Here is a 20,093-nt window from a genome sequence, read left to right as displayed (position 1 = left end):
TTCGTCTTCAACTAATGACTGTTCTCAATTGAGTTGCTTTACATTTTTGATAAGTGCCATTAAGACGAGTTGAAAATGAAAAGGGGGAACATCATTGTGTTACTTGATACCTCGGAAATTAATTGCATTATGCCAATGCCTTCCAATCCCTTGAATGCACTGAGCGCTGGAAGGCAGCTCGAGCTAAAGACGGGGTAATAATGATAATCCGCCTCGGAAAAGATATTTTCTAGATATATAGATGACGGTATATAGATGCCTATTATTGTTGTTGTTACTATTATTATAATTATTAGTGTTGTCATTATTATTATTATTATTGATGGCGTTGTTGTTATTATTATCATCAGTATTCATTCTCTACATTTATTTTTCCTACATTTCGTTCTCGGATGCAAACTTTATTCCACCATAACTAGCTCATAGTTCAAGTTCGGGTTGACAATCTATCTACTAAAAATATGACATTACGTGTTGCTTCAGGACTCGGGGGTAAACCTAAACAACTGGAGGGTGTGTTTCAAAATGCAAGAGATTTCACATTCGTGCCTCTCACGGTGAACTCTACAGAGAGGAATGACACGACTGAGGAGCTAGTCCAACCTAGTTGTGATAACGCTTTGCTAAGTGCATCCCTCAATAGTTTACAAACTGGCGCCAAAAATAGCCGATGACGCCATCGATTGACTTTGCATTTTTCGAAGGCATGCAGTACGAGGAAGGATGGTGTAGGGAAAGTAGAGTTTACTCTCGGGAGGGATCCCAGTTTCTTTTTGCTGGGGATTGCTTTATCCAGTTTTCCGCCCGACCGTGGGAGACCCGTGAAGTATTCCCTGGTTGAATTAGAGTCTTGTCAAGATTGATTCAGTCGGGTTCTTGCAGCGCCTAGGGACCGCACCTCCTTCTTGTTGTTGGACACGTAGGTCTATTGATACCCTATTCAGATAGTCAAAGTCCAGTACTTCAGAACTGAAGAGTTTCTAGATACCTTGAACTCCCCCACACACCCGCGTACTAAGTTACCCCACACCCCAAGCACTCACACCCCTGACAAAAACACACACACACATCCACGCACATCAACACACAGGATTCCGGCAAGCGAGACGGGACGAAAAATAATCTTTTGAGCTGGTCAGTGTCATCCGAATCCTCTCAGTGAAAATTAAAACCATGGGATGCAAAATAGTACAGTATTGTCTGACATACAGTTTAATTTTCGAGTGTGCATAGGGCCAAAGTTTCCCAGTTGTCAGTATCCCCTCCTTCACCTATACACCTTCCATTCAATGCCCTTCCTTAAAGTGTTGAGCAATCCCTTCTTGTCATTGTGACCTACAAAAGCATCCCCGCTTTGGAAAATCCCCATTTTTCCCTTCTGCTTTGTTCTTCCGAACCTAAACTATTGCCGGTGTCAGCATGAATGTGTTCCAAGTTCATTTGTCTTTGCCGATGGGCATTTATGATTTACTTATGATATCAAGCTTATTCGTCCAAGCCTACACAATCTCGAACATGTTGAACCGTTCAGATCATGAAGATTGTGCAGGTCTTTCTTTTAACTATCATGATGATTGAACATGGCCCGAAAAGCTGTGGAGAAATGAAATTATGTATGTATATTAGGGAATTAGCCGGATAGATAATGATTCCCTTCAAAGTATATAGACTTTATAATAAATAAATATATCTATTTTGAAGCACGAGAACCGGCTACATGCATAATGTCATTATTAGAACACAGGTTCTTATTCTTATCTTTCTTGTCTTCTTTTCTTTTCTACTTGTTAGTGATGTTCTTCTCCTCCTTAATTCATTTAGCTGTTACAAGTATCCCTTTCTTCGTTGCCTTGCATATTCTCTACTCTCGTCCCTCATGTCCCGCTTCCACTACCCCTCTTGATCTTTTTTAATTGTTTCTCCCACAGACAACCATCTATTTCTTTTGACCCCTCTCCCCTTTATGATCCTTTCATAAATGGTTGATGACATGGTTGCGGAAATATATTAATCAGCTATTGTTTTGCTATCATGCTGTTCATAGGGCAGTGAGGATGATCGTGCTGTAGTACACAGTCATGGGGCCATTCTGACGTACATCGGAAAAAAAATATTTATTAAATAAACATGTTGATATATTCGCAGATTATAATTCACTAACTCTTCAACGTCTCGGGATGTAATTGATAAAAATCCTCAAAAATTAATGTGATCCCAGTGAAAATATATGGGAACCATTCGTCTGCCTATAGATCTTCGAGACATGTGTTCCCAATGAAAAGGGCTCATATTGATGGATCTATACACAAAGCTTCTGCTTTCCTGAAATACAGTTGCCTAATTTCGATGTCTCTGCATGGAATACAATCATATTATCTAGATATATGGAATAAAGAACTAGTATAGTGGCCCTGAAGGGATATCGCAAATAGACCAAATCGCGAATATTCACGACGAAATTGGTTTATAGTTAGATAATAGTACAGTGCTCATCAATTTTTTGAAATAAATGAAAGCATTGGTGAGATATCGCTTATTTTAAATCAGTGCTTATGAAATGGTCAGAAGAATACCTGAAGGTATGTATAGCTGTCTTGGCAGTTTCAAAGTCTCTATACGATAATATTAATAATAATGACATCATATTCACACAGGGTAGCCACTTCGGTTCCGAAAACACTTTTCATCCCATGTTGGCCCTGCTTAACCAGTTAATGTTATTATTTTCCCGGAATTAGCTCTTTTTAAGTAAAATATGTTCAATTTCGAGTCACTTAAGAACGGTCTCCAAGGGCCCTCTGGGAGAACAGTTTTTGGAACTGAAGTGGCTACCCTGGATAAATATACCGTTAATAATACTATCATTATCATTAAAATATTTTTCTATTTTTTTAAATTTATTTTATATATATATATTTTTTAGTTTTTACCTATAACAACGTGCCCGAGAAGAGATAGTCCGGACCTTTCGCACTTCCGAGGAGGAAACTCTAACGCACCAATTCCTTTGAAAATGCGAGTCAAATCACAATTGATAGCCGAGAGGCTTTTGTCGAAAGTTGATGGACCGGGACAGCATCGGAATCTCTTGACTCTGGATAACGACATCATTTTGCGGCAAATCTTCGGATGATCTGCTGTCCCATTCTACCTATCGACTTTCGACAAAAGCCTCATTGTGATTTTAGTTGCATTTTCAAAGGAATCGATGCGTTGTAGAGAGTTTCCGCGTAGTAAAAGCGAAAACTACCTAGTTTGTTGACCAACAGCACTCTTTTACGAAATCATTATTGGACTTGGGAAGTCAAAATTATTTTTTTCTATGGTATGGAACACAGCTGGTCATTCTTGGCCAGGTGTCAATACCCAAGAGAAAACGGCTGCTGAACCACACTCTGCTTGTATGACTTGACGTTTATTGTTTGCGATCACTTTCTCTCCAAAACTTTTCTTGAGGCATCTTGAAGGCGAAGGGAAATTAAGCAGGAACATTAAATGTCATTCGATTATTGGAACGGCAAGTCCAAGGTTTTTAGGGTATCCCGGAAAAATAAATATCCATAATGTAATAAAGTTATCCTTGAAAGCTTTATTTTAAGAAAAAGGAATTGGTTAGTTCACGGTCGAGGCAAGTAAGGGGGTGTTCCGAATACCACAAGTGCCAAGGGAGCTGAGGTCTATGCTTTGTTACCTAGTGATTATGGAAGTAATATTTATTGTCTTGAAAGTTATAGCCTAATAGGAAAAACCAGAGGAGTTCCGTCTTGCATAGCCATGATGCAGGGAAAATCATATTTTTATATATGTTCTTTTGTATGATAGCTTCATTTAACCATTATAAACAAACTCTGTGCCAACATTACTCCGATTCTTTGAAACACAAACAAATAATGCGTGCATTAATTATTATGATGAAGTAAAACAGAGGTAGGTCAGCTCCAATCGTTCTTTGTATCCTTCGAATTCCAACGGCTCGTTCATATAACTTTTTATAAATTAAACATTTTCAGTAACAGTTTAAAGCTACCGAGGTCCTTAAATCATGAAAGAAACAGTGTTTTTGTATATCATAATAAGTCTTTATCAAACGGTATCCAGAATTGTTTTTTTTTAATAAAGTCTTCTGAGGTATGTTATTTAAACTGAAAATTAATAAAATTAGAAACGTTACAATAGCACGTCGATTAATAGTTTTATCTTCAATAAAAAGAACCCTGTGGAGGGTAAAAAATGAAAAAAATAGACTTTGTACTAAATGACCATTCACCAAATTATTGTCAGATGTGTGTCGATTGCGTCAGTGCATGCCCTTGTCGTTGACCGGTCCGATTTCCGATCCTTATAAGGTATATAGACGAGGATACGTCATACTTCCCCCACCCCCTCCCAGCAAACACACCTGTGATCTACCCTAGCAACCGGAGGTTACGTGGGACGTAGCATGTGTTCATATTTTCGATGTCTTACTGTAAACTTGTCGCCATGGATGAGTCATTTTCGGTGTTTAGAAGGACAAATTTTCTTACACTAGTAAATTTATGTTTCGTTTAGTATTCTAAGACCAATCCTTGAAAAAAACTGACCCACAAATACTTTTCTTTGGTCCCGTTTTCTTACCGCTTTTTCCTTGAAAACTTTATGATATCTATCAAAGATCAAGTCCACTCTTTGCAACAACAAGTTTATTTAAAATGATAGTAAAAAAATCAAAATAAGCATAATATTTAGCACGTGAGAATGTGATCAATCACGAATGGAAAATAAGATATTTTACAAGTTTTCTTTAATCTCACAAAACAGTTATATGCCCAGCTATGGGCAAAAATCTTTTGTATTTATCATTATGAAACAACCATTTTGCTATGAGTAGGTAAACATTTTCGTCGTTATTGTAATTTATCTTATTCTCTACAAAATTGATATATTTCATACTGCATATAGTAGGATACAAAACAGAGGAAGGGTGTGTGACGTCATGTGAAATAAAACCTTTTCATTAGTTAACATGCGAATTTGATGAAATTTTCAGTGTTTGCTTATAATATAAAAATTAACTTACTGTAAGTTGGAATTGACCACTAATTACATTAATAAAATACACCATACATTTGATTAATTTCCTGTTTTGAAAAAAAAAATACTTTGAATATCTAGACGAAACAATATATTCTTAATGCTTTTATCTGGAAAGTAAATATAACGATTTAAACATTTAAATATGCGATTAAGACACCATCATTTTGATAATCAATTTAAGATTTTTCATTGAGTTGTTGTTGTTGTTGGTCTTTCCTTTATTATACGTTTGTCTGTTTCTTTCATTAACACTTGAACCTGCATAAGCTCATAAAATAGTCAGATTCGCATTTCAGCGTTTGCCATAAAATTATAACAAAGCTATTCATTTATTTACCACCCTTATTTCTTTTTAGGTTTTTCTGAAGTACTGGCATACAGAAAAGTTGGACACCCGGATGGATCAGCTTTTCGCTCAGGTGGTCACGTGTCAGCGCGTTGCTAGGGGGCGTGCCGCTCGCCGTCGTTACGCCATCCTCCGAGATAGAGTACTGCGAGACCTCGCCGACACGGCATCATTCTTCGGCGAGATCGAGAGAAGAGCAGAACGAAGTCACGCAGCCATGGTCAAGTTAGATAGACAAGACAAGGAGAGGTTCGATAAGAAGAAGAGACAGGTAAGTCGAATATACCTTGAACTAAATTTGTATTTTTATATAGTCTAGTTTAGAGAAAAGTATTATATTCTGCCTCATTTATTTCGATCGTATCCATCTTTGATTGCTTGAAATTTATTTTCTGTCTGAATTGAAGACTTGCTCTCGAAGTCGCTTGCTTTTAGTTATAATGTTTTCATATTATTGAAACCTCTTTTTAAATATCAGTGTAGTTTTGTTATATCTTCTTCTGATAAGTGTGCGTATTTATCTTTATTTGATAAAGCGCAAAGTTTAATTGAATATTTAATTAGTATCGTATATTACGTATACAAATTCTTTTTTTTAATTTAAAGTGTTTTTGTTTGAGTGCTTAGTGTTAATTTCATTATAGAGATAATTTTGAGAGAAACAATGCATGAATGAAATGTCGATCACGCTCATCTATTTTTTCTTTCATTTAATAGATATATAAGTTTATGTCTTGGTAAAATACCAAGGTACTTTTCGTTAAAAAATATCCTTGTGTTTGTTGTCTATGCACATTCTTTTCATAGATATTCATACATATCAATATAATAACTTTAGAAGATACTTCCACGTTACGTACAGTATACAACTTTGCAAAATTCTCTTGATTTTATTGCCATCATGGCACTTATTCCAGGAAATTTGTATTAAAAATGTTCATAAAGTTTTAAGACAGAAGCTGAAAATGTTCTTATTTGATTGATAACATAGTTATAACTCAGGCATTGTTTTTTTTTTTTCGGGTTGTCAAGGCCTTCTTTGTTGTTAATTTGACGTTGAAATGTCTGATAATTATCATGTCGATGACACAGTCCCACGCATTGATTCTGTCGCTGGATTCCGTAACAGGTGTAATCGTGGGAGCGTGTATATTCAAAGCATGAAGAGATTTCGCATGAATCACGCATCTGACACCCACACAAACCGGCTCCCTCTTTAGGATGACGTTTAAAGGCAAATAGAGTCACACAATATCAGGCAAATGATATAGACCTACAAAAAATATATAGCTTTACGATGAAGTAAAACGTAAGAAGGCATCACTGGAGATTTATTGGGGTGTTGTCATGGCTGCCGTTTCACCGAATTTTTCACAAAAGTTATTTTCTTTGTTGAAATATTCATTTGATTGTATTTTTTCAACGGTATTAATTTCAATGATTTTTTTTACTCTGCAAAAACTCGAACGACTTAATGCGAATGCAAAAAGAGTTGCTACAATCTTTCAAGCAAATAAAATGAGGCTTCTAATTCAATTTCTCTCCAATCTTTAATTCATTATCATCCTTAATATAAATAAACGTAATTAATATTCCAAGTCGCTCGATTTGAATCTATAAATGTTCTAGAGTCTCTAAACATTGACGAGCATTAAATTTTGAAGGCCTCGCACCCGCCGCACCGGCTTACGAGCAAGGCAAGATTGAGAATCCGCAAAGACGGAAATTCATACAGTGAAAGGCAACGTATGATTTTGAGATTATAGAGATATTAAAGTATAGCCGAAAGACTGCTGGGAAAAGTCCTTGGAACTTTCAGAATAGCAACATTAAGAGTCTTATAGCCCTGTGAGTCAGATTTAATTCGAATGTAAAATATAGTTGGTAAATTAAGTCATAGACGCGCCAATAAAGTGGCCATTAATCATTATCTGAACAGATTTTGAGGCCTTGGTTTTTTTTAATCTGAGTTTGATTATGTTTTTGGTTCAAAATGTCTTGAATCTTTGTGAAATATTTATAGATTGTATATTTGAAAATGTGCATGTCAACTTTCGTCGAAGTGTAGGTGCCGACTGTACTGACGAGTCTTTCTAATCAACTAAAAACTTACAAGATTATAACTATTACAAACTCCCTTCATTTTCTTCATGTTTTGATGAGAGTGTTTATATAATAATAGGGTCTATTAAATTGCTTTAACAATGATAGTGGCTACCGACCCACGCCGGTTTCCAAACAACTACATTAAAATTTACATTACCTATATGAAACAGGGAGGGTGGGATGGGCACTTTCCTTGCATGGGTATACAAGGAATTACTGATTTACCCCTTTTTTCGGGGGGGGGGGGGGGCTAAAAGCTATCCCAAAACGCGGGATATGTTTTTTTTTCAACTTTATTCTTAACCTTATTTAAAATGATTTGTTAGGAATTTTATGTGTATACACATAAAATTTGTATACAAATAAAATTCCTAACAAAAATGATTTGTTAGGAATTTTATGTGTATACACATAAAATTCCTAACAAATCATTTTTTTAACGATTATCCCTACTGAATCTCGTGCTACACTCCCCGTTCCTTCTACCTTTATTAAAGTCTTAAAGTCTTCATCTGATTATATTAGATTAATTTGGATAAATCATTGGTACATAATTTAATCTTAGAAAGTACAGCGCTTGGCGCCATTTTGACGAACTTCCTGTAAGATTTCAGGATCATGTCGTAGAAATTCCGATTGAGGTACGGTAAAGTTTGAACATTGCAACAAACAACAAGGACAACATTTTTTAAAAGGATAAGATGTATCACAAATCGGGTCCCCATCTTTCATCACATGCGTAGATAGCTTGCCATGCAATGACATGCCCATGCTGTGCCTTTCCTAGCGCCCTTAATTCAATATCCTTGCGAAAATTCGCTTAAAGGTAGTGGAAATTTGGAAATTCAAAATGAAAATTGAGAAAAAGTTCCAGAGGTATTTTGTATACCTTACAGCGCTAGAGACGATGAATAAAGAACTTAAAAATTGAGATGAGTTTTAATGAAATGCTTTCAAAGAAAACATTTTAAGAGATGAAGAAACAAAACGATGTAGAATTGTTAAGTGATACAAATACCATTGAAACCTATGCAAAACAAAATAAAATCATATACCGATGTCTGTTTAGGCAATAGGCAGTAAAGCTTGAACGTCTTCAAAAGCTAAGGAGTCTATATTCCCTTATCATATTTCAAAATATATTCGTCTTAAAATATTGTATATCTTATGAAAATGTTAGTCTTGTTCAATTTCTACCCTTAATGATGTCGGACAAAGGTGAAGGAAACGTTTTTTGACGTTTGGAGATCACGCATAATATTAAACGGCTTATAGTGAAATGCTTCATTCAAACGAAATGAAAGATCAGAGGAAATATACATGACTGCTAATAATGTTTGATTATCTTGAATAGTTGCTTTCGAAAGCTATTTTTCGATTGTCTTTGGCCCGCGCTATTAGTCTGGTAGTCTTAAAATAGCCCAACACATGAATTAATTTCATTTCATGTGCTACTTTGATAACTATCACGGAAACCACTCTCATCGTGGGCGAACGAATATTCTTGATAATTTTATCTGGCGCCGTTTATTTTCTTTGTTCCATTACAACTCCCCTTTGTATTGTTACCTCAAATCACAATCTGTGAACTTTTGATGAAGCTAGCAACGAGTATATTTAGTATTAAATCAACAACAAACATCAAATGGTGTGTTATGTCTATCAATGTGATTTATTTCATCGTGATATGAAACCAAATGGTTAGAGTGAAAAATATCATGTTTTAATGATAGTGAAACACATTTATTAATTGAAAATCTTAATTTGTTTAAACATATATAGACCTATTACCCTGTGGTGTAAATGTGGCCCTATAGCTGGTAAGATTAACTCCTTGTAAAGTTAATTCAGACTGCTTAGTATAAAGTCAATCATATTAGCATTGAAAGTTTGGAAGTGATATAGTTCAGGAATAATTTATATATAAATATCGATATCACGGACGTTTCAATATTTGCCTTGTTCAAAAATTAGCAAGGGCTTAAAATGAATATAAATGTAAAGACGTGTCTGCCAAGTCCAATCCAATCACATACTTTCCCCGTTAATACATTCCATAAAAGTATTAATGTCACTGACACTATTCTAATTCATACCTCATTGGATGAAAATATACCGCAGTAACAGCGCGTGAGTCTGGAATTTCCCTTCCATCCACGATTTTTCTTCCGAAATGTGACATTTCAAAGCAGCTTTCATGAAGATAATGACGTATTCGTCCCATTCGTAGAGTATAAACCGCAGGACCGAGATTCTATATTTGTATTCTTTGATTTACAACCACGCCCCTGGATATTTCCAGGGTCGCGAATTTCATTTGCAATTTTTTCTGAAAATAGATATTGCAATTTTGCTTCAGTTATCTTAATGTTATACGAATAGAATTTGTGTTATTTCGCTTGATATCTTGATTGGTTAGCCGCATTGACCTTATAATTTTTATTTCTAGAAAATAGAACCTTCGCATATTATCAAGAAAAAGGAAACATAATTTTCAAGAAAATAAAAAGTCGAAGGTAATATCAGTCGGAATATCAGAACGAAAAAGACTAGTTCTTAAGAATGCCCCATTTTTGCATCAAAATTTCTTGCAAAATTTCTCTGTGATTTGACGTCATGTAGAGTCAACTTTAATAAATCACCCCAAACTCTTGGTAATTAAACTTTCGATGTCAATTTATGGGTAAATCTCGAAACTGGGTCAGAGTGTGAAACGCGTGACGAGAGAAGCAAAAATTGATGTTAATAAACCAGAATCTACCGGCCTGTTAACAGGTCAATAGCAGGTGCTAGAGGAATCTGTCAGTCATAATTTGATAAAAAAAATAATACAAGATGACGAGATTATAAGGGAACATTACCTTTTAACTTGAATCAAGAACTTCATTGGAACTACTGCTTTTTAATAATCTTATTGAATGAATTAAGCCTATAATAACCGATACTGCATATCAATGTTATGTTTAATTGTTATTCGCGATCCAATGTTCTCTTTCCAAAATAACGAAATTGATACTCATTTTGTTCCTATACAGTGCGTATCAAAGAAAAGTTTACACTTAGAAAAAATCCTGTAAAATTATACATTTAGAATATTCTGAAGATTTTTCCACATTTTAACATTGGTACAGATCCATGTAATCAAATGACGATATAAATGCCGAAAAATATTTCCGCTTGAGTGAGCACCACTTACTTTTGAAAAGCTGGTGAAAAATTATTTGCGCAGAACTGTGAAATAGTAATGCAAGTAAAAGTAGACCTCAATCGTAAAGAACACGTGGAATTTAGCTAGTAAAATCGATTTGAAGATATCTTTGACCTTTTTTTAACTTGTTTCCTTTCCCAAAACCCTCCGAAGAGTGCATTGCGCCCCACCCCACTCCCCCACACACCGAGGCCATCGTGACGATATTTGCTTTACACTGAGCTGTGAATTACATGAAATAACTTAGGCTTGATTTTCATTGTGTTAATCATTTTCAAGCTTGGGAAAAGTGTGGAGAAGCAAGTATTAAATGAAAAATGAAATGTAAACCAACTTTAAATTATAAAAACTTAGTGAAAAAAATGCTAAAGATGTCTGATATTAACTTTTCTTCAGATTCAATTATGTCCTCAGATCCAGCAGGCACAAAAATGGTAGAGGTTGTGCTTTTTAAGTGTTGACAAATTTCAATTTGGGTGGAAAATTGTTACAAAATGGTTGAATGTATCCATTTTATTTCAATTGACTGAAAGTGCAAGGGAAATGTATGAGAAATGTTTCGCAAGGTAAGTTTGATTTCCCCCTTTCTCCTTGACACAGCGTGAAAACGAGCATTTCTGCACAAAGAGATTTCTGCGAGCTTTACAAAAATGGACAGTGCTCACTCAAGTGTAACATTCTGTAAAAACTTTTACTTTCATTGGATAGATGAGACCCTAACCCAAGATTATATGTCAAAAAATTACCCACATGTTGTATATTTTTTGATTCCCAGAGCTTTTTCAAAGTGTAAACTTTTTTTTGATACGCACTGTATAGGCAAATGATTAGTAAATGTCAGTTGAAGTGTGTCTTCTGTAATTACTTATCTGACACTTAAATCTGGAATTCATTGTTTTTATGTTGTTCTGGGTATTCGCTTGGATTTCCGTGCATTTTAAAGTTCATTTAGAATACCTCTTGGTCAATGAAGTTATGACTAAGACGTTTGGGAAGGGCATGTCAGATGTTTCGAGTGAAAATTGACATGGGGGCTTGCACCTGTATCCGTGCGTATAGACTTTTTTTCACATTTTGCTCGTTGGTGGGCATCAGTACTTTCTTGGTGGAAACATTAACGATGAACTTAACTTTCGATGAAACCACAGGTACAGGTGTTCAGCATGTAATTTTGGGATGAAGACATAGAGAAATTGATGGGGAAGAGGGGTAGGGGGAGGGAGGGGGGGGGGTGGTAGACTTGAGGTACAGTCCCCGAACTGCAGTCAACAAGTGGGTCTTGAAACAAGTCTGCAAGTTTTTTTCTGTATATAAGCATTCAGCGCGCAAGTTGCAGTCAGTGCCTTTAGGCTGCGAATTCAGACATTTTGTCCCAAGCGAAAGGGTTTACTCAGCATAACTAGGGAGAGGAGTGGAATGAATCGGGAAGGGGAGAGGAGAGAAGGAAGGGATGGGTAGGGTTGAAGATAATGAGAAAGGGAAGGAGAGAGAGAGAGAGAGGGGGAGAGAGAAGAGAAGAGAAGAAAAGAGAAGAAAAGAAAAGAGAAGAGAGGACAAGGGGTGTAAAGAGACAGTACGTTACAATTTTTTGAGAATATAATAGAAGATATTAAGTGGGGAGGGAGGGAGGGAGTGATTGAGCCCTCCTCAATCGATGTTAAGGGAGTTCAACTTCAGGAACTTACCCGTTCCGCTTGATAAGCTCCCGGCCTGTTGATGGCACTGCAAGATTTGGTAACGACCCTGTCCCCTTGTGATTTGCAGCCCTCCCATCTAAACTCTTCACCCGGACAATGTTCGACGCTGTATTGATATCGCAAGAACACCACTGAAGCAATTGTTTTTCTTTGATGAAATCCAATGTCGGGGTAAATGCGAGGAGACAAAATTGCATTGCATCCACGTGGGAGGAATATGGGGAAGTCGAATTGTAATGAAGTAGGTCGAGGAGATGATAGGTTTGAAGCCACGTTAAGAAAAAAAATCGACCCTGAAAAGTGAGAATGAACTGTCACTGCTTAAAACAAAAGCAACAGAGCTGTTCTAACGTTTTGTATAAAAATTGATGTTTGAACAGATTTTAACTTCTACAGTAATTCATGCTGGGTGACATCAAATCTGAATATCTTTTCTGGATGTTTAGGTGCCGTGACCGAGTGGTCTCAGGCGCCTCACTATAGACATTTGAAAGTTCGGGGTTCGGCTACGGTACCTTTTCCCTTGAGCAAGGCATTTAATCGACAGTGCTCTCCTACCGGCATTCAAATAAATTGAATTGCGAATTGCTATATAAATGCATTCTTGGTATCTATAGGTGTGCACTTTTTTTTATGTGGATAAAAGTTTGAAAACATTGATCATAATAAGCTTGCAAATAAACATTAATACAAGTTATTAGGTTTTTTACAATCTGAAATTTGAAATTCCAACCCCTTGTTATCTACAGACCTTATCGTCACAATCTTACTATCATATAAGGCAGATGTGATTCTTCAAAGTCTTTTTGTGAGCAAGTGTGATCCAAACGTATTGTTTTAGACCCGAGACATTCCAACCATTTAAGCAGAGAAGAAGAAAAAAGAACCATTTTATAACCATTTACCCCAAACGCTTTCCAGGGCATTCCCATGCACACAGCTAGATCGTGTTGAGTGCATTCTAAAAAGGATAACCCTTCTTTCCTTGTTTCACTTTACACACGAAACAAGACTAAAACATGACTAAAAGAGAGAAAATATAGGAGGGGCGGGACAGTATGAGGTCATTCTCCTCATTTCATGTCACACTTTCTCTTGCTTTGGTCATGAAGTAAGCGAGATAAAGCAAATTTGAAAAGGATAGTGATAACAATTTCGTATATATTGATAAAAAGTAATTACTGTGAAAGTTGATGCATCGAGCTAAACTCCATACCATGACCAATGACACATTAACATGTCTGAATACAAGCGGTGATCGGGGTTGGATGGGGCGGGTTTGCTACCCTCTGGAATCTTGAATTTTCGTACATCAGCGAATGGGGGAGGGGCTCGTCTCGTCCCCCTCCTCGAGTCCTCTGCAGTCGTTGCGAATATTAGAGACTTTTAGGAGTAGTGAACGAGAACGTCGTAGCAGTCCCCTGATCGCTCGAGTCAACGTCGTCGTCTGCCCTCGTTCACTACAGATCGGATGACTTTAGATTTCACTCGACTTGTACGTGTACGTACGCGTCCACTTGAAACAGCGCGATAACCAGCGGGTCATGACACGCTGCCCGACCCGGAAGATCTGGGCGTACCATCGCCTGGCGACCCGGTCGGGTGATGCGAAGGTGCAACTTGTGCACACTTGCCCTTTCACTTGCTTTGATTCCTTTTTACGCGAGTTAGGATATATATCGATATAAATTTTGGAGATCAGAAAGCAATTTCAAATATGATAAACATAATGCATCGTACAACTTACATTAATTTTGTGAAAAAGTCACTGAAAACTGTGTTTTAAAAGGGAAAGGTTGAAGTTCATGCTGAGCTTGAGCGGTTAAATGACGTCACTCACGTGCACGTCGACTATGATTTAGGAGAACCGCAAAATGGATGTGGCGAGGTTCTCGATTCTGATAGTGGACGTGTGTGAGGACCTGAGGCATATGGAACGCTAAAAAATGACGTCATCTCGTACCAGTTGACTATGTCGACGTGCATTTCTAAAAGTGCTCATTATCAACATATGGCCGCGCATGAATTTGTAGTGCAAACTCGCAAAAGTGGTGAAGATTGAATAATATGAAAGCCTTTTGAAGTGCAACTATATCATTTTATCGAAACATTATTGCAATTTTCTCTCGGATACTTAGAGTTGGCACGAGTCTAATGTGGCAATTTTGGTTCGGTCAAGCAGGCAGCCAACCAGCCGGCCGGCATACTTTATTGTGTGGTGAGTCGACATCATCAAATTTTTCAGAATCATCAAATCCCTCTGAATGAGATTTTTAAGCTAAAATCATGAAGCAGCACTATGCCTTTTATCAACAAAATATCATCCTTAGGGTGTCGTGGTCGAGTGATCTAAGGCTCTTGACGACAAAAAGGGGTAAGGGTTTCATTCCCAAGACAAACCTTGGGTTAGGTCTTTTTTTTAAATCTTACATCAAATAAATGAAAGTACTTTATTATTGGTATCAATGTCAGCTCGTAGGAAAAAGGAAAAGAATCTAAGTTTGCAACTCTCCATCTTAAAAAAACAACAACCTGGGATAGGACCCGCAATCAAGGCCCATTGCACTGCAAAAATATCGATGTTGGTATTACCACACTAGAGAAGTGCTGAAATAGGTGCATGAAAAACAGTGTCCATTCGGTGCTATAGGTTAATATTGAGCTTGTGTTGTTTCGATTTAAACACTTATCTGGTAAGGCCATGGACAGAATACGGTGTCAATAGGACTTTTTTCAGTGTAGAAGTAGAAGTATCACTAAATGGAAAAAAATTACCTCAAAGCATGCCCTAACTGTCAGGAAAATATATGGCAAGTTCAAAGATAGAAGATCAACCAGAGCTCTGGGGTGGTCATCGTGCTCCTAGCGACCATGACGGTGGAAGAAAGGAGGCGAGGGTTCATGGTTTATTGATTTTTATATTAATCCATCGGAAATTGGCCCGATTTCCCGCGCAAATTACCCCAAAGCGCGCCCAGGGAGAGGGGAGTGTAGATAACTCGCAACCTGCCAGTCCTCGGCTCTGCGGTCGCCATCAAATTTTGTCTTTGTCATTTATGACCACAGTTCCCACGCTGCAACTTCCAAACATTGGTATACTTGTAAATGGCGACCAGAAGTTGTGGATTTGTTGTGAAACTCTTCGGTCATGGTATTTTGGGGATAGAGAGTTGTTCGTCATCACGAAAGACATAGAAGTGAGAGTAGTGGGTTGGTGTAAAACCGACACCTCGAATTAATTGAAGCCACCTCCTTTTACTGGGCGGTGGATGCATGTTGGAGTAATTATGGCCGGCTTTTACCGAATGGCGTCATTGACCTATACTCCAACATGCCCCAAAATGTGAATTGATTCAAAGTTTCTTAATTTACAATTTGGTACTTCGTTACGAAGCGTTTCACTGTGAAGCATAGTACTGCATGAGTAGATGCATCTTCTAAAATTATTTTTAAATGATAAAACCATTGTGTGTGTTCGTCTTTCATGATTATGTTAGAATCTTTTCGCATTAAGGTTTCTGAAAAAAATCGATTTGTTTTACATCAATAGAAAAAGTAAGGAACTGTATATTCAATCTGTTTCGGTTTGACGAGTGATAAATCCTCCAAAATTAATGTAAATATGAAGACTGACTTGTAATAGAGGAATTGAAGACAATATAGATGGTGTACTTGACTACTCTAGTTTGAAGTTGCCTCACATTATGATTTTGTTTTTAATAATACTATGATGAGTCTGATTACTTACAGGGCTAAACATTATGTTTCTTCTTTATCACCGCACCCTAAGATAGGATTTTATAAATTATTAACAAACAGGATATCCTCTTCAACAACATAAGTGCGACCAAATGTTCTGCTCTTATATGTTGCTCCGGCAGCTGCTAAACCTCAACACTATAAGCTATCATACCTTAAAATATTCCTCAACCTTACCCGCCATTGCACCGACCCCATCAAAACTATCTTGGCGTCGTGCCAAATTGTGAAGCCACACATTTCCGATGTTACTCAAGCTAGTAAATTTCTATAATTTTCCTCTCACAAATTGTAATTTTTGTATGCCTTTGACTAAATTTAGCTAAAGTTATGACGTCAATATTTGACCTGCGTGTTGTCGGGGTTCGGGTCCATCTCTGTCTTGACTGTCAACAGCCGTATCACTGATTAAACAGTCTTGTTTTGAGCTGGTATAGAATGACAGGACCTTGATTAGCCCCAGGTGATCCCTTAACTTGCCCCGGTGCCACAACTACCCCTCCGAGAGACACGATGCTCGTTCCCTCGATTCATTTATAGCAGCAGAGTTTTTTTTTTTTTTCTTCTTCCTTATCGCCCAGTTCATCTTTGCGGCTACCATAAAGCAGAAAGTTACCGCTAAAAACGTATTCTTCGTTGTTTTTGTTTTTTGTTGCTGCTCTTTTATCTCTTCCCGCTTTATAATTGGTGCTGATATTTTTGTAAGAAATATGAAAAAAATTTCTAAATTCCCAGGGTTCAAAAAATCTTCATGTAATAAAAAAGAATAAAAAAGAACGAATGCTGCATCAAATGATGGTGTTTTTAATAAGCTGCATGTGAAATTAAAAACATGGTTTTCTTTAGTGATCATGAAAAGAAGTTACAAAATGGATCTTAAAAGATAACGATAATTGCTCACGTGCACACGTGATAATGCATTATGACTTTTATTATAAACGCGTTAATTCACGTGGATACTCATAAAAACACACACCCAAAATAAACGGAGCAAAATTAAACAACATTTTCCGCTCAGGACTTTATTCAATAAACTTTTACCGTGCACTCGGCGATGCTTCGGGCAAGTTAGAACTGTTCCATATAATAGTGCCTCGTGATTGCAATTCTAATGTCATCGCAGATGATGTACATCTATTATTTTATCAATTTAAGTCAATATAGATAATAGTTATATAAATGTGGGAGATAAATAGTGTGAATAAAATTAATAGCTACCATCCATAGCTTTGTCATAGATGATTTTTAAAGTCTGGTACATTAATCCGGTCTCATTTTACACCCTTTTATGATTTTCACAAGATGGTCGACGCTTGACACGAAACTGATGGCAATACATGACGACATGACGATTAGCTGTTACGGCTTTCTTCTCGGGCCGGCGAAATTTGTCCCAAATTTCCGATTTGAAACCAATCACAGTAGATTCAGATCAATAAATTTGCTTTAAATGTCTGTTCTTTATACCTCAAAAGATAAGTGGTGACGCGGCGACCTAAATATATTTTCTTATAACATTCGATAGTTTCAAGCACGTTGATAGGTATGAGAAAACGCAATGGTAATAGTGTTCCTTGATGGTGGTTTCGGATTAAAGTAGGAGACAAAGATTAGAAATAGATCGAGATCCGTTTGAAATATAGGACACAATCATTATACAGGTCATCTTTCCATATCAGGACAGGTGGACTGTGAGTGAACTTGCCGTCACCTTATTTGGCGCGAAAAATTATTTGCTGTGTTGAATGTGAGCACGGGGATGGATCAAGTCATATGTGGTATCAAAATAAATAATAAGTTACTTTTGGCGTAAGTGATTAATCAATCTTCATCGTGAGGCATATGTATAGCTTTTAAAAGGAGAACCAAAGGAAATGATGCTGAACTTATCCGAATCTATATATACCCACAAAAGGATAAAATGCGATTGAAGTCATTTTTATTGTGCCTTGAATTAGTCCAGTGCCGTGGTGTTCAAAAGTAAAGAAAATTCGATTAATAATAGCAATAATAATAATGATATACAGTGCAGAGATTACACTCTAAAAATGAAGTGCTAATTTAGCTCTTAAAGTTCAAATTTGAACTAGACAAATCAGCACTCCGAAGTGCAGTCACTATACACGCTCTTTAAGAGCTAAATTAGCACTTCATTTTTTAGAGTGTATGTGCATAATATTCCTCTGCTCCGTAAGAGCTCCTGAAATGCTTGGGGAAAAAATAAAGAAAAAATGGGAAAAAGTTTATTATATTTATTGTATAAAATTATTATTTCTTTAAATCGGACTTGCATATAGAATCAATGGTCTATGGATCCGCAATGAACGAAGAAGAAAGTAAAGGGATGGAATTGACCTATTTGAAGCTTAGGATCATGTGTCATCAATAATCGTATTCATAGAAGATGTTATTATGACGTCAAAAGATGAAATTGAGTATGGTCCATAGAGATGGCCCAAATTAGACCTGGAATCAAGTGGTCAAGGATTTTTTGTTTCGGTTTGAGGTCAAAATGAGATCATAATACTATCTGAAGACGACATTGCTCCAGTGGAGAGGGAATAAAAAGTAATATCAGTGGGGGTATTTTTAGAACATAGAGATGACGTTGGACTGTTCCTGGTGTGAAAATTGATTATAGATGACCGGCCGGATGGCAAGTGGTCACTTTGTTTTGTTATATGACGTCATCTTGCACGATGATGTCATATAACTGACACCAATTGGTGTTGATAGAGGACCACACCCTGAGGTGTTAAAATTACACCCTAGAGATTAAACATAACACTAAAGAGTGTAAATGTAACAACAAAAGGTGTTGTAATAATACCTATAGGTGTAAAACTAACACCACCAATTTAACACCGGTGCAAAATAAATGTGTGGTCCTCTATGTACACTGGTTAACACCACAGTTTTTGCTGTGTGGATCCATTTATAACTACGAATATGTGCCTTATGGTATGCAGCATGAGAGAAACATAAATAGGGGGAATACCAATCATTATTCAATACAGTTTCTTTCATTTTCTCAGCTATCACTTATTCATTCATCGCTTCTTTCTTTCTGCTTCTCTATCGTGATAATCATCTTTCCATTTCACTTTTTCTTTTTTCCTATCCTTCTTTCTTCCTTAACTCTTCCCTTGTTTAATCATGTTTTGTTTCATGAAATTCCTTTTATTGATAATTCCCAATTAACATTATTTTTTTCATTATCCTACAAAACCTGTATGCTTGTAATGAAAAAATGGATTAAAGATTTATTTATATATATATATATATTTAGATAAAAAATGAATATAATATAAGTCAAGTGTTATCATCTATGATGTCAAAACGGCAACTCGCATCGATGAGCGCTTGTTTTCAGTAATGAAAAATGACTGGTGGTTGATCAGTCATAATAACTCATCATCATGATACTAAGACAGTGGGTTTCGTGGGTGGGTGAAGATGGCAACATATTTTTTTGAGATTGAAGATGACACAACCTTGACGTCACATTCACAGAACTTCAGCTTCCGAATATTAAGCGGCTTCCCGGCAGAAAGCCGCGCAGCTAGGATAATGGTCTAGTCATAATGAATGTCCTAATTAAGAACTCCTTTTACAAACAAATGAGGCGAATTCCACGATTTCCTTTTGGGATGATTATTCTAATTGGTATTTTCCAGTTCCAAGTTCAGTTTATATCTTTCAAGTAATATATAAATTATGTTCTCCAGAGGTATCATCATACGGTGTAATTTGTGTTCAGGGGAATTCAGAAGACGGCCTTGTAAGTGAAAGTGATGGCCCATATTGCTGATAGTAATCCAAAATTTTCGGTATGATCAAACGTTTAGAATCATTTACATTTCGTAAATACAAAATGATACTTAATAGTACCCGTCCAATA

General features: G+C 36.6%; 1 protein-coding gene across 2 annotated transcripts in view; it reads left to right on the top strand.

Annotated features, from left to right (window-relative positions):
- The window catches only part of LOC121416977 (myosin-IIIb-like), a 73,053-nt gene that overhangs the window by 38,811 nt on the left and 14,149 nt on the right, over positions 1 to 20,093 (top strand). For both annotated transcript variants that reach the window (XM_041610523.1, XM_041610527.1), the window contains exon 17: positions 5,433 to 5,693. In XM_041610523.1, the coding sequence (XP_041466457.1) occupies positions 5,433 to 5,693 (261 nt within the window). The remainder of the gene's footprint in view (positions 1 to 5,432; positions 5,694 to 20,093) is intronic.

The sequence above is a fragment of the Lytechinus variegatus genome, chromosome 1, assembly GCF_018143015.1.
Source record: "Lytechinus variegatus isolate NC3 chromosome 1, Lvar_3.0, whole genome shotgun sequence".
In the NCBI taxonomy this organism is placed as follows: Eukaryota; Metazoa; Echinodermata; class Echinoidea; order Temnopleuroida; family Toxopneustidae; genus Lytechinus; species Lytechinus variegatus.
Note: the sequence above shows the minus strand (reverse complement) of the source record. Positions and strands in the feature narration are given on the sequence as shown.